The 16,445-nt window shown below is 43.0% G+C and overlaps 1 protein-coding gene across 2 annotated transcripts in view; it reads right to left on the bottom strand.

Annotated features, from left to right (window-relative positions):
• Positions 1–16,049, bottom strand: part of sri (sorcin) — a 45,263-nt gene extending 29,214 nt beyond the window's left edge. The window contains exon 1 of one of the 2 annotated variants that reach the window (XM_078417272.1): positions 15,895–16,049. In XM_078417272.1, coding sequence (XP_078273398.1) covers positions 15,895–15,918 — 24 coding nt within the window. In that variant the 5' untranslated portion in view covers positions 15,919–16,049. The remainder of the gene's footprint in view (positions 1–15,894) is intronic. The other variant, XM_078417283.1, reaches the window with a different exon arrangement.
• Positions 16,050–16,445: the final 396 nt, after the last annotated feature.

Below are 16,445 nucleotides of genomic sequence, written 5' to 3'. Positions count from 1 at the left end.
AAAGATATGAGGCTGCTTTGGCAAGTAATGTAAAAGTAAACCCCAAGGGGTTCTACAGATATGTCAATAGCAAAAGGATAGCGAGGGATAAAATTGGTCCATTAGAGAGTCAGAGTGGACAGCTATGTGCTGAGCCGGAAGAAATGGGGGAGATATTAAACAATTTCTTTTCTTCGGTATTCACCGAGAAGGATATTGAATTATGTGAGGTAAGCAAAACAAGTAGAGTAGTGATGGAAATTATGAGGATTAAAGAAGAGGAGGTACGGACACTTTTGAAAAATATAAAAGTGGATAAGTCTCCAGGTCCTGATAGGATATTCCCTAGGACATTGAGGGAAGTTAGTGCAGAAATAGCAGGGGCTATGACGGAAATATTTCAAACGTCATTAGAAACGGGGATGGTGCCGGAAGATTGGCGCATTGCGCATGTTGTGCCTTTGTTTAAAAAAGGTTCTAAAAGTAAACCTAGCAATTATAGACCTGTTAGTTTGACGTCTGTGGTGGGAAAATTAATGGAAAAGATACTTAGGGACAATATAGATAATTATTTGGATAAACAAGGCCTGATTAGAAACAGTCAACATGGATTTGTGCCTGGAAGGTCATGTTTGACTAATCTTCTTGAATTCTTTGAAGAGGTTACCAGGGAAATTGATAAGGGCAAGGCTGTGGATGTTGTCTATATGGACTTCAGTAAGGCATTTGACAAGGTTCCACATGGAAGGTTGATTAAGAAGGTTAAATCATTGGGTATTAATAGTGAGGTTGCAAGATGGATTCAACAATGGCTGAATGGGAGATACCAGAGGGTAATGGTTGACAATTGTATGTCAGGTTGGAGGCCAGTGTCTAGTGGAGTACCCCAAGGATCTGTGTTGGGTCCACTGTTGTTTGTCATTTACATTAATGATCTGGATGATGGTGTGGCAAATTGGATTAGTAAATATGCAGATGATACTAAGATAGGTGGTGTAGTTAATAATGAAGTAGAGTTTCAAAATCTACAGAGACTTGGGCCTTTTGGAAGGGTGGGCTGAAAGATGGCAGATGGAGTTTAATGCTGATAAGTGTGAGGTGCTGCATTTTGCTAGGACAAATCAAAATAGGACGTACAGGGTAAATGGTAGGGAATTGAGGAATGCAGTGGAACAGAGGGATCTGGGAATAACTGTGCATTGTTCCCTGAAGGTTGAATCTCATGTGGATAGGGTGGTGAAGAAGGCGTTTGGTATGCTTGCCTTTATAAATCAGAGCATCGAATATAGAAGTTGGGATGTAATGTTAAAATTGTACAGGGCATTGGTGAGGCCGAATCTGGAGTATGGTGTGCAGTTCTGGTCGCCAAATTATAGGAAGGATGTCGACAAAATGGAGAGGGTACAGAGGAGATTTACTAGAATGTTGCCTGGGTTTCAGCACTTAAGCTACAGAGAGAGGTTGAACAGGTTGGGTCTTTATTCTTTGGAGCGTAGAAGGTTGAGGGGGGACTTGATAGAGGTTTTTAAAATTTTAAGAGGGACGGAGAGAGTTGACGTGGGTAGGCTTTTCCCTTTGAGAGTGGGGAAGATTCCAACAAGGGGACATAGCTTCAGAATTGAGGGACAAAAGTTTAGGGGTAACATGAGGGGTAACTTCTTTACTCAGAGGGTGGTGGCTGTATGGAATGGGCTTCCGGTGGAAGTGGTGGAGGCAGGCTCGATTTTATTATTTAAGAGTAAATTGGATAGGTATATGGATAAGAGGGGATTAGAGGGTATTAGAGGGTTATGGTCTGAGAGCAGGTAGATGAGACTAGGTCAGAGAGAGTGGTCGGCGTGGACTGGTAGGGCCGAACGGGCCTGTTTCCGTGCTGTAGTTGTTATATGGTTATATGGTTATATAGTGATAATGTAAGTAGTTTTATTGAAATCGGTCTTATATTTTTAAAGTTATTCACATTTTAAAGTTTAAAAGGAGGGGAGGGGGAGGGAGTGGGGGAGAAGTGAGGGGGGAGGGGGATTGAGGAGAGAGGGGAGTGGGGGAGGACAGGGTGCTGCACCAATGCAGGAGAGGTTTGGGCCCAACGGGTCCACTCAGTCTAGTAAACCTATAAAAGTAGACCTGCTTAAAGAAGTATGACCTCACATTGAACATGTTGGGGAAATGTTATGGTAATCCATCAACTGCCAATCAAACAAGATCAGGCACAATGTTGGCTTTACACAATTCCTGAATTTGCTGCGTACCAAAATCAAGGGAGTGCAAAATAAGACAGGACCTAAAAATCAACAATCTACCCAGTCTAGTATTTTTTTCACCACCCTGCTTCCAGTAAAGACTCTACCCCCTACTCCCAATTCTTCCGTCTACGCCGCATCTGCACCCAGGATGAGGTTTTCCATACCAGATCATCGGAGATGTCCTCATTCTTTAGGAAACGGGGGTTCCCCTCTTCCATTATAGATGAGGCTCTCACTAGGATCTCCTCGATATCCCACTGCTCCGCTCTTGCTTCCCCTTCCCCCATTCGTAACAAGGACAGTCTCCCTTGTCCTACCTTCCACCCCATCAGCCGTCGGATACAGCATATAATTCTCCAACATTTTCACCACCTTCAACGGGATCCCACTATTGGCCATATCTTCCCATCTCCAACCCTTTCTGCTTTCCGTAGAGACCGTTCCCTCCGAAACTCCCTGGTCAACTCGTCCCTTCCCAACCAAACCACCCCCTCCCCAGGTACTTTCCCCTGCAACCACAGGAGATGCAGCACCTGTCCCTTTACCTCCCCCCTCAACTCCATCCAAGGACCCAAACAATCTTTCCAGGTGAGGCAGAGGTTCACTTGCACCTCCTCCAACCTCATCTACTGTACCCACTGTTCCAGGTGTCAACTTCTCTACATCGGCGAGACCAAGCGCAGGTTCGGCGATCGTTTAGCTTAACACCTCTGCTCAGTCCGTCTTAAAATACCTGATCTCCCGGTGGCTCAGCACTCCCTCTCCCTTTCCCTATCTGCCCTGGGCCTCCTCCATTGTCAGAGTGAGGCCCAGCGCAATTTGGAAGAACAGCACCTCATATTTTGCTTGGGTAGTTTACACCCCAGCAGTATGAACATTGATTTTTCTAACATCAGATAGCCTTGCTTTCTCTCCATTCCCTCCCCCTTCCCAGTTCTGCCAAGTCTTACTGTCTCTGACTACATTCTATCTTTGTTCGTCCCCTCCCCTGACATTAGTCGGAAGAAGGGTCTTGACCCGAAACGTCATCCATTCCTTCGCTCCCGAGATGCTGCCAGACAATAGACAATAAGTACAGGAGTACGCCATTAGTCCCTTCGAGCCAGCACAACCATTCAATGTAATCATGGCTGATCATTCTCAATCAGTACCCCGTTCCTGCCTTCTTCCCCTGACTCCGCTATCCTTAAGAGCTCCAGCTGATTTACTCCAGCATTTTGTGTCCACCTAGTATTTACAACACGTGCCAACTCAAGTAAATTGTCCTTCTCTCCAGAGATGTTGCTTGGCCCACTGAGTTACTTCAGCATTTTATGTTTATCTTCAGTATAAACCAGCATTTGCAGTTCCGTCCTACACAAGTACATTTTTTTCTCGATTTTAAAACGGTGCTTATTTGAGGCCAAATCACTGGATGGATTTAAGAGAGAGTTAGATAGAGCTCTAGGGGCTAGTGAAATCAAGGGATATGGGGAGAAGGCAGGCACCGTTTACTGATTGTGGATGATCAGCCATAATCACAATGAATGGCAGTGCTGGCTCGAAGGACCGAATGGTCTCCTCCTGCACCTATTTTCTATGTTTCTAAGGAGTCAGATTTGGCATGATGGAGAAGGGAAAACACTGACTAAATGGTAAATATCTAAAACTTAATCTAATCTACATATTTCAGGTTATTTATCCTTTTGCAAAAGATCTCTCCCATTATTTTAAATCTTTAAAGAAATATACTTTGAAAACCATTTTGTTGGAGACAATAAAGTTAAATGATTGGGCGCACAAGGGTGTAACTTCACTGATGCAACTAATTATTCCCTTCTCTTCGAGGATCATACTTTTACCATTTCTGTGATTATTTTCAAACAGGCTTTCATTATTGCATACTAAACCATCTGAAAACAGTCTGAGACTTCTTCAAAATGCTAAACATAGAGTGTTCAAGATATTTTTAAAAAGTAACGATCAACAATTTGAGACTCAAACCAGATGTAGACTTTCCTAAACTCAGATTATACAAGGGTTCCGCCTCAAGGAACATTCAAAAATACATCAGTCTTGAAAAATCTTAACTATGTTTTTAAAAAGTTTGATTCTCATGGTGATAATCAAATACTGGAAAATACCATCTTTGCTCATGTGCAAAGTTGCCAACTCCTCATGACTGCCTTCAGCAACTGAACACCAAATCCCAGGATACTGATGCAAATATCCTGGGAGAAAATTAATCAAATTAGTAAAAATTCTCTTCCTTTCTCCCTCCTCCATCCCTGACAGTCTAGTAGCAAAAATATTGGAAACTGTGGGCTGGGGGTCGGTGAGGTACTGGAAAACAGTGGAGGTAAAGATTATTTGACCGAGCAGGATAAAGTTAGGACAGGTCATATGTTAGAAACATAGAAAATCAGTGCAGGAGTAGGCCATTCGGCCCTTCGAGCCAGCACAGTCATTCTAGATGATCATGGCTGATCATCCAAAATCAGTACCCTGTTCCTGTTTTTCCCCCATATCACTCGATTCCTTTAGCCCCAATAGCTAAATTTAACTCTCTCTTGAAAACATCCAGTGAATTGGCCTCCTCTGCTTTCTGTGGCAGAGAATTCCACCACAAATCTGGGTGAAAAAGGTTTTGTTGTGAAACCCCCAGGCATGGATTGAACTAGCTTTGGCCCCTGCCAGGCATCCAGTCATCACAAGTAAGTGTTTTCAAATCAGGGGTAGTTTCTGTAATTCTGTCCCAATCTCAGGAGTGTTAAAAGCCAAAAGTGTTACATTGCCCCATGTACTGGCAAAGGAAAAATGCTATTCTTATTTTCTAGAGCTTGACAGGACTATTATCGCAATAACACAACTAGTAATATACAATATCAATCGTACAATACATTAATAAATAGGTAATTCAAGGTAACCAGATTGAGAGTCCAAAAATGAAGTACGTTGTAAAACAAAATTGACAGTAGAGTTGCTGAGGAAGGGTTGTGATTAGTGTTATGCAATGTTCAAAAACCCAATGGTTGTTGGGAAGAAGCTGTTCTTTAACCTGGATGTCGTCGTACTCAGGCTCCTGTAGATCCTTCCCGATGGTAGCAGTGAGATGAGAGTGCCTTCTAAAGGTTCCCCACGACGGTTGGGAAGTCAACATCAATGATGGACCAGGCAATGTCTACCGCAATCTCTTCTGTTTCCGGGCGTTCAAGTTGTTGAACCCGGTCGTGAGGCAACTAGTCAGTAAGCTCTCTACCGTACACCTGTAAAGGTTCAATACAGTATTCGGCAACATACCGAATCTCCTCAATCTTCTCATCAGAGGCATTAAGCTTTCTTTGTGATTGCATCAATGTGCTAGGCCAAGGAGAGATCTTCAGAGATGTGCTTGCCCAGGAACTTGATGCTGTTGACTCACTCCACAGCCACCCTATTAATGAAGACAGATTCATGGATCCTTGACTTTTCCTTCCTGAAGTCAGCTGATCAACAATCATTTCTTTGGTCTTGCTAACATTGAGAGCAAGAATGCTTTTCAGGCTCCATTCAATCAGACTATTAATCTCTCTCCTGACTCACTATGCTGACTAACGGTTACCCATTATTCGTTCAACATTGGTGGTAAGGCAGCATTGGGGTTGTATCAGACTACACAGTCATGGGAATATAGATTGAACACCCAGCTTGAGATGCTTTTGTGTTTATGGTCACTGAGGAGGAAGTTTATTGTGTTTATGGTCACTGAGGAGGAAGCAATATGTACTGATTGTGGTCTGCCAACGAGGAAGTCGAGGAAATTAACTGCATAAGAATGAGCAGATTCCCAGTTCACAGTTCGATGATAAGTGCAGAGGGGAATGATGGTGTTCAGCACGACATATACAACAAGTTCCAATTTGCTTCCCCCATCCAATGCCCATGTGGTTTCATAATTGCACAATTTTGTGCTGATAGTTTCTGCCCAACGATAAATGGGGTAAAGATTTTTCCTTACAGACCTCTTGAACCTCAAATTTTTTTTTGATTAGGTCAGTCACGACTTCTTTAAAACCTAGGTTCAGGAAGTGGGAGAGAAGTGCCCAACACATACGACCACAAGAGTTAACCTGACTGATTAATCATTTTGTTCCCTTAATTTATCCTGAAAAAACATATACCTGTTTTCATCTGGCAAGGCATTTTTGAAAATTAAATAAAAACATCACTATGCTATTTTGCGAGCAAAATATTACTAGTGATGACCGCTGACATGTTTTTCTTGTACAATTAAGAAAATTATAATCAACATGAAAAATGTTGCTAGATGGTCTCAAAATAAAGCCATTTTAATTAGCATATCCTCAGGCAGCTGTGAGGCGCACGCCTGGACAGTACAATTGTTACGCTGTTCGCTCCAATTAATCTAGTTTTGACTTGCTCCAAAGGCAGAAATTCCAGCAATGATAGAAATGTTATGACACAGCAGATCTGGCGAGTAATGCGGACCTGCGAGTTCACACATTTAATCACTATCAGTGCTAATTCAGCAGAAATAAAGTTTAAAATACCGTTAAACTTTGAAATTAAAATGTAGAATTAGTTCTAAAATGAAGAGTTACTTCTAAAATATCTCTCTCATTCGCTCTCTCTCTCTTACAGAAACAATGCTTTCTGAAGAATACAAAGTAGCAAGGTCAATAACGATAATATATAAAATGTTAAAAGGAACAGATTCAAGCATCACCAAACTAAGTTCATAATTTATACATTCTTTCATCTGCCTAATTATTGCAATTACAGCCGAGGGGCAATTTACATTCAATCATGCTGGAGGAAACTGAAATTTCCTGCCCTCCATACAATTGAAAACTAATTTGAAAGTACCCAGCAGATAAAAGAAAATATCCACTTTATCAGAGCCATTTTGTCTGCTAAAGGAGACAATTGTTGCCTGCCACTGGCATGTAGCATCAGCCAAGCACCAGCCAAGTTACCACTGAATTACAATAGCATGCCGAGCAAGAGGTTCAGCATTTCTGATTGTGTTGGGACTGTAATTAGTTTGTAGGTTTATTTACAATTCATCTGGCTGCAGTATTAATAATATAACCTACTCAGAATGCAATCAGATAAAAAGGAATTTACCACACACAAGTGCCTACCAGGCTGAAAAAGCTTAATCCCAGCTCTCGATCTACATCAGGTGTCAATGCAAATGCTTTAAAAAGCGACAGGGTTTTCTGCCTTCACCACCTTTCAATGCATTCTATAAACAATAGGTGCAGGAGGCCATTCGGCCCTTCGAGCCAGCACCGCCATTCAATGTGATCATGGCTGATCATTCTCAATCAGTACCCCGTTCCTGCCTTCTCCCCATACCCCCTGACTCTGCTATCCTTAAGAGCTCTATCCAGCTCTCTCTTGAATGCATTCAGAGAATTGGCCTCCACTGTCTTCCGAGGCAGAGAATTCCACAGATTCACAACTCTCTGACTGAAAAGGTTTTTCCTCATCTCAGTTCTAAATGGCCTACCCCTTATTCTTAAACTGTGGCCCCTTGTTCTGGACTCCCCCAACATTGGGAACATGTTTCCTGCCTCTAACGTGTCCAACCCCTTAATAATCTTATACGTTTCGATAAGATAGACAATAGGTGCAGGAGTAGGCCATTCAGCCCTTCGAGCCAGCACCGCCATTCAATGCGATCATGGCTGATCACTCTCAATCAGTACCCCGTTCCTGCCTTCTCCCCATACCCCCTCACTCCGCTATCCTTAAGAGCTCTAACCAGCCCTCTATTGAAAGCATCCAACGAACTGGCCTCCACTGCCTTCTGAGGCAGAGAATTCCACACCTTCACCACTCTCTGACTGAAAAAGTTCTTCCTCATCTCCGTTCTAAACGGCCTACCCCTTATTCTTAAACTGTGGCCCCTTGTTCTGGACTCCCCCAACATTGGGAACATGTTTCCTGCCTCTAATGTGTCCAATCCCCTAATTATCTTATATGTTTCAATAAGATCCCCCCCTCATCCTTCTAAATTCCAGTGTATACAAGCCTAATTGCTCCAGCCTTTCAACATACGACAGTCCCGCCATTCCGGGAATTAACCTAGTGAACCTACGCTGCACGCCCTCAATAGCAAGAATATCCTTCCTCAAATTTGGAGACCAAAACTGCACACAGTACTCCAGGTGCGGTCTCACCAGGGCCCGGTACAACTGTAGAAGGACCTCTTTGCTCCTATACTCAACTCCTCTTGTTATGAAGGCCAACATTCCATTGGCTTTCTTCACTGCCTGCTGTACCTGCATGTTTCCTTTCAGTGACTGATGCACTAGGACACCCAGATCTCGTTGAACATCCCCTCTTCCTAACTTGACACCATTCAGATAATAATCTGCCTTTCTATTCTTACTTCCAAAGTGAATAACCTCACACTTATCTACATTAAACTGCATCTGCCATGTATCCGCCCACTCACACAACCTGTCCAAGTCACCCTGTAGCCTTATTGCATCTTCCTCACAATTCACACTACCCCCCAGCTTAGTATCATCTGCAAATTTGCTAATGGTACTTTTAATCCCTTCATCTAAGTCATTAATGTATATCGTAAATAGCTGGGGTCCCAGCACCGAACCTTGCGGTACCCCACTGGTCACTTCTGCCATTCCAAAAGGGACCCATTTATCCCCACTCTTTGCTTTCTGTCTGTCAACCAATTTTCTATCCATGTCAGTACCGTACCCCCAATACCATGTGCTCTAATTTTGCCCACTAATCTCCTATGTGGGACCTTGTCGAAGGCTTTCTGAAAGTCGAGGTACACCACATCCACTGACTCTCCCCTGTCAATTTTCCTAGTTACATTCTCAAAAAATTCCAGTAGATTTGTCAAGCATGATTTTTCCCTTCGTAAATCCATGCTGACTTGGAATGATCCTGTTACTGCTATCCAAATGCTCAGCAATTTCGTCTTTTATAATTGACTCCAGCATCTTCCCCACCACTGATGTTAGACATCCTCTCATCCTTCTAAATTCCAGTGTATACAAGCCTAGTCGCTCCAGTCTTTCAACATATGAAAGTCCCGCCATTCCGGGAATTAACCAAGTAAACCTACGCTGCACGCCCTCAATAGCAAGAATATCCTTCCTCAAATTTGGAGACCAAAATTGCACACAGTATTCCAGGTGCGGTCTCACTAGGGCCCTGTACAACTGCAGAAGGACCTCTTTGCTCCTATATTCAACTCCTCTTGTTATGAAGGCCAACATTCCATTGGCTTTCTTCACTGCCTGCTGTACCTGCATGCTTCCTTTCAGTGACTGATGCACTAGGACACCCAGATCTCGTTGTTCGTCCCCTGTTCCTAACTTGACACCATTCAGATAATACTCTGCCTTCCTACAGGATTCCCTGCTGAGGGAAAGAGGGAAAAGGCTGCGAATAAGAAAATGAAGACACAAAACTGCAGATGCCATCATGTGGAGCAATTAACTGCTGGAAGAACTCAGCGGGTCTGTCAGCATCTGTGGAGGGATGCTCGTCATTTCACGTCGAGACTCTGCATTGGGATCAATGCAAGGTCTCGATCTGAAACGTTGATCGCCCCTTGGCCCACACAGGCAGCCACCCCTCAGCCCCCAAAGACGCTGCCAGACCTGCCGAGTTCCTCCAGCAGTCTTTGTGTTAATAAAAAAGGCTTTTCTAAGCTTCGTTTAATACACCTGGATTCAGCTTCTATCCCAAAGAAAATAACCCCAGTCCAGTCAAAACTGCCTAAAACCTTGTAGCATTAACATATTCCTTTGAATCTTCTCTGAACCGTCTGCAGAGTCATAACTTTCTCAATGACATTACAATTGCCCTTAGCACAGCGGTAGAACCACTGCCTTACAAGGTTAGAGACCTGGGCTCAATCCTGACTACGGGTGCTATTTGTGAAGTTTGTACATTCTCTCTGTGACCAGTAGGGTTTTGTGGGTTTCCTCTCACATTGCAAACAAGTGCAATTTGTAGGTTAATTGGCTTCTGTAAATTGTCCCTAGTGTGTAGGATAGAACTAGTGTACGGGTCACCATGGTGGGCACAGACTTAATGGGCCGAAGTACCCGATACCATGCTGTATTTCTAAACTAAATTACTCAGCAGATTCCGAAATTTAATGCAACTACAAGACAGTTTCCTTTTACCAGAGCAGTAGGAAATCACTCAAAGTATTCCTGAAAGATGCAAATTTGTTGAAGCCAAGAATAAACATTCTTTCAACTATGCACTGGAGGGAAACAGAAATTAAGTCCACTACATTCAAAGGATTGGCAATTTTGAAATACTCTGGAAATTACTGCATGTTAATTATAGAGAAATCATGAACACTTGCAAGTTTAGTTTAGAAATACAGCACTGAAACAGGCCCTTTAGCCCACCGAGTTCACGCAAACCAGCTATCCCCGTACACAAACACTATCCTACATACGTTAGGGACAATTTCCAATTTTCCAAGCCAATTAGCCTACAAACCTGTATATCTTTGGAGCATGGAGCACCAGGAGAAAACCCACGCAGGTCACGGGGAGAACATACAAACTCAGTACAGACAGCACCCGTAGTCAGGTTCGAACCCGGGTTTCTGGTGCTGTATTGCAGCAACTCCACCGCTGTACCACCAAATACTAAATTAACAGGCTGTCAAGTCAAGTCAATTTTATTTGTATAGCACATTTAAAAACAACCCACGTTGATCAAAGTGCTTGGCTGTAATATCCATTTCCACAGAAGTGACCTACACCTGCCACTTCCAAAGTTTTGCATGACCACCAGGTTGCATTTTAGTGATAAACATCAGTATTTTTTGTCAAAGTTTCAAGGGAAATTCTGGGGGGTTTTTTAAGACACACAAGGGCAACAAATTGAGAAAATGGTATTGGGCATGGAGGTGGAAGGGGAAAAGTGAAAAGACTGAGTAAGTAGTCAGCAAGCAATGTTTGTTTTCTTCACACATTGTTGGACAGATAACATGCCAATGTGCCATAGTAAAGGAAGGAGACTGACAATCTGATTGAATGGTGCCAGAACAACAATCTGAAGGGTTCCACAATAAGCTGGGGTACTGTCCAATCCAATTCTACCCCATTGCAGACATTGGACTTTGTCTATGAAACTGCTTTGTCTATGAAACAATGTTGAGAAGTATATACTGCATTCTGTATTTTCCCTTTTGCTCTACCCATTGTAATTGAGTTTGGCTTGATTGTATACTATTATCTGATTTGTCGGAAAATAACTGCAAATGCTGGTACAAATCGAAGGTATCACAAAAAGCTGGAGTAACTCAGCAGGTCAGGCAGCATCCCGGAGAGAGGGAATGGGTGACGTTTCGGGTCGAGACCCTTCTTCAGACTGAAGTCTGAAGAAGGGTCTCGACCCGAAACGTCACCCATTCCCTCTCTCCTAGATGCTGCCTGACCTGCTGAGTTACTCCAGCATTTTGTGATACCTTCTATTATCTGATTTGATCAGACAGCATGCAATACAAAGCTTTTCGCTATACCTTGGTACACGTGACAATAATAAACATAAAACTAAACCAATCTTATTCTCAAGACCAAGGAGCCAGTTATTGACTTGAGGAAGGAAAAGCTGAGGAGTCATGAACTCATCTTCATCGACGGAATGATCTTGGAGAGTCAACACCTCATGTTGCCTCTCTCATATCTCCGAGGATCTGCCTGGATCTTTCAGGCAATCACTAAGAAAGCTCATCTACAGTTTTGCAATGTTATGGTCCAGTTACCTTATATTACTGGTTATTAATTTACTGTATTTGATTATTTACTTTTTATTGTGTTAATAGGCCTGTAAGAACTACTTCCTCCTCCTCCATCTTCTTGTATTCCATGATCCCTTTATCATCAAGAAATACATTTCCCTCCTGAATTTATGTAATGATTCAGTTTGTACTTCCTTCTGCAGAGGAGGATTCCACCGGATCATCACAATTGTTTACTGTATGTCGTGTTGTTACTTGCGAGGAAAGCACCAAGGCAAATTCCTTGCATGTATACATACTTGGCTAATAAAATTTATTCAATTCAATTTAAATGAAGAAATTTCCCCTAAATATGGCTCCAAATTAGATTTCTGTATCTTGAGCCCAGTCCCTGGTTCTGGACTCTCAAGCCATCGAGCTTGTCATTTCTGTTAGAATTAGACAGGTTTATCTGAGATCCCTCTCATTGTTCATAGTCCATTAAATATTGGGTATAATTGACTCAATCTTGCCTCATACATCAGTCCGGCAATCCCAGGAATGAATCTTGTAAATCTTTAATTACCTCAATTGCTCAAATAAAGTCAAAAATGCATACACAACTCCAGCCAGGATTTCACCAAGACATCCTTGCACATGTACTCAAATCCTCTTGCAATCAAAATCAAAATAGAATTTGCCTTGCCAAGAAGTTGCTGCTCCAGAACAATTGCTTTCAGTGACTGATTTACAGGAACATACAGGTCTCATCTCAACTCCACCTTTCACAATCCATCATCATTCACAAAGATTCAGTCCTTTTTTTAGAAAACCCTCGTACTTACCAATGTTAAACTATATCTGCCATGCATTTGTAGGAAAAAAAACTGCAGATGCTGGTTTAAATCGAAGGTAGACACAAAATACTGGAGTAACTCAGCGGGCCAGGCAGCATCTCAGGAGAGAAGGAATGGGTGACGTTTTGGGTCGAGACCCTTCTTCAGATGATGCGGGACTGGACAAGGATAGGATATAGTCGGAGACAGGAAGAAGGGTCTCGACCCGAAACGTCACCCATTCCTTCTCTGAGATGCTGCCGGACCCACTGAGTTACTCCAGCATTTTGTGTCTATCTGCCATGCATTTGCCCACTCATCGAATTCTGACAAAAAACTATATCCCAAAAGTCTGATTGTTTCTCTTTCCAGAGATGCTGCCCAATCTGTATTTTATATTTAGTTTCATCATCCAAATCATTGATTTAACTGGTATCCAAGAATTCTCCCCCTTACCAATGTACTAGTCACAGCCCGTCACTGGGAAAAAGACTGCTTCATGTCCATCAACCAATTTTTGATCCATACCAGTATATTAGTGCTTATTCAACACTTTATTTCTGCACAATACCTTTTGTGGGACCTTACCAAAAGTTTTTTAAAAAGTCAAAAAACACATCTTCTGGTTCTCCCTTATCCATTCCACTAGTTACATACTGAAGAAACTCTGGTGGATTTGTTGAGTATACAAGTTTTCTCTTTCACAAACACATGCTGACTTGTCCAATCTTGTTAATGCTTTCAACGTGTTGTGATTAGATCTAATGAAAGACTTTGGCAGTGTCACCTTTACATTAAGCTGATTTGTAAACCTCATATTTTTACTCCCACCTTTTTCTTTAAAATAGCAGGATTACATTTGACAATCTCCTTTACTGTAGGAAATACTTCAGAATATTCAAGAAATAACCATAAGCTAAACATCAAGCTATACAACAGTGCTTCAGGTAACTCATCAACTTAAAGGTTACTAAGTAATTCAACGTTAGCCTTTCAAATTCCATGATGACAATTTGTCAAAACATAAAAAATCACAGATGCAAACTACAAGTTGGGATTATGATATTAAAGTTCCTCAAACCATTTTCCAGTTATATTACACAAAGGGGAATTGGGACAACATCAAAACTTGAGGGAGCTGCAAAGGTTCTTTTCTCCATTTGGTTAAGGAATTGAAAGAGCTCCCATGACCACAAATGTCAGGTTGGGCAGGACAAGCAGTTCTGACATGAACCCCACAAATGAAACCGAGAAGCAAAGGCGAACTGCGTTACCACAGAGGCTAGAAACAGAAAGTGTACAGTTAAAGGCAAAAGCTTTAACAGCATTGATGTACAGAGGAATCATGGGGTCCAAGTCCATAGTCCCTCAAAGTGGCAACACAAATAGATAGGAGTCATAAGGAAGGCACATGGGATGCTTGCCTTCATAGGTTGGTCCGTTGAGTACAAGAGTCAGGAAGTCATGTTGTAGCTTTATCAAACTTTGGTTATGTTGCATTTGGACCTTCTCGTTGTCCTATTACCGGAAGGATGTGGAGGCTTTGGAGAGGCGCGGAAGCGGTTTACCAGAATGCTGCCTGGCTTAGAGGGTATTACTTATAAACAGAGGTTGGACAAATTTGAATGATTTTGTCAGGAACGTTGGAAGTCGAGGGGAGATCTGATGGATGTAACATTATTTGAAGCATGGAGAGGGTCAAACCTTTTCCCCAGGGTGTAAATGTCAAGGGCTAGAGGGCATACCTTTACGGTGAGAGAGGCAAAGTTTAAAGGAGATGGTAGGCAAGTACTTTTTAAAAAATTTACAGAGTGGTGGGTGCCAGGGGTGGTGGTGGAGACATATAAATAGTGGCATTTAACTTTTGGATAGGTACATGGATATGCAGAAATGGTGGGATATGTATCATGTAAAGGCAGAGATTAGTTTAACCTGGCATCAAGTTCAACAGTCATTGTGGACTGAAGCCAGGGCATGTTCTTTGCTCTATGCTGCAGTTGACACAACATTAAAGGGGGGAAGAAAGAACAATTCTTCATGCAGTCATGTGAAATGAAGCCCACTCATGGCTTCACTATTTAAACATCAGGCATCCAAACCAGATACCCTGCTCCAAACTATAACAGCAAAAGATTATCAGGTGGATAAAGGAAACAATTCAAGGATGCTTTGAAGGCCTACTTGAAAAAGTGTAATATTCCCACTGATTTGGGAGAAAGCCTGGCCCATTTCTGCTCAAAGTGATGCAGCATTTAAGATGGCACCAAGAATCTCAAGTACATACGTCAAGAGCAATACAAAGCCCAGTATAAACCGTGGAAAAATTAATTTTAGCACCTCCCAAACCATCCACCTACACCACCAAACACTTCCTGTGGCAGAGCCTACAGGTTTTACATTGGCCTAAAATGCAGCCAGCTCAGAACTGGAGTAGAAGCGGGTCACCACGGACGCAGAAGGTTCATAAATGTTTTAAGGATGCTAGTCTTTGCCCAACAGCATGGAGACAGTCAGTGGTGGTGTAACGGTTAGGATTTTGGACCACATATGCCATCTCAAATCTCACCCCAAGCAGCTGTGGATTTTAAATTTAGTTAATGGGCCGCAGTACTCACCTGGTATGCTGGCTCAGATAGGCCCACCGATGCCTTCCGAGATGGATATACAGATATTATGTATCATAATATGTATCAGATATTATGTATCATAATATCATCCCAATCCAATCAAGAGCAATTAGAGATGAACAACAAATGTTGGCCTTGTTGTCTAGGGCGCTCCCACCACGAAAATATGAAAACATTTACATCACCAAATCCAATGTAGCAACTCCGGGTGGTACAAGCGTTTAGACATTTAAACTACCACACAACCCCAACAATTTAGTACCAGATGCGCGAGTTACAACAAAAACTGAATTTTTTCCCTTTCTCCTTGCCGCCCCCCTCCAACTCTTCGCTCAAATTTTTTTTTTTTTAAAGCCTTTGTGAAAGTCAGAGAATCGTTCGGCAGGGTCGGAAACCCGGTGCTCCTGCAGAAGCTCGGTGCATTGCAGCGAGTGCACGGTGTTGGGGAGCCCCGGCATGGGTGGGTGAGTGGGTGAGCCAGCGCCGTTACCTACCGCCCCACATCCAGTATAAGCCATTGCTGCCGCCGTCCCGCTCGCCTCAGCCTCAGCCCGGGGATCCCCACGCGGAAGCTACGCCGCCACCACCGCGCCGCCGCCGGGGGACGCCGGCTCCCCACAGCCACCTCACCGACCACAACGCGGGCACGCCCAACGCACGGTCCATTCGCAATGTTTTCACAGTGTTAGAAAACTAAGACACGTCGTGAGGAGGTAGTCGTTGGTGCATATTTGCTTTATTCCCCTGCCTCTATTCTTCCTCCCCCCCCCTCTCCCGCGGTGGACGGGTCCCAGCCAGTCTCCGCACTCTGCGTGCTGCCCACGGGCGTGGTCGCTCCGCAGTTGTTCCTGTTAAATAAACGCTGCCCTGCAAGCGGAGGCAGCGACTTGTGTGTTGCCTTTAAAAAAAAAAGTGCATTAGCTTAAAAAAAAAATACACGGTCGTTTCTTTCCGTCAGGCAGCCGGCGAGCGTAGGAACAAGTGAGTTTTAATTAAAGGGGTTTGTGCAGGAAGGAACTGCAGGTGCTGGTCCAAACCGAAGATA

Source organism: Rhinoraja longicauda, chromosome 2 (assembly GCF_053455715.1).
Source record: "Rhinoraja longicauda isolate Sanriku21f chromosome 2, sRhiLon1.1, whole genome shotgun sequence".
NCBI lineage: Eukaryota > Metazoa > Chordata > Chondrichthyes > Rajiformes > Arhynchobatidae > Rhinoraja > Rhinoraja longicauda.
This window is presented reverse-complemented; position numbering and strand designations above follow the sequence as displayed.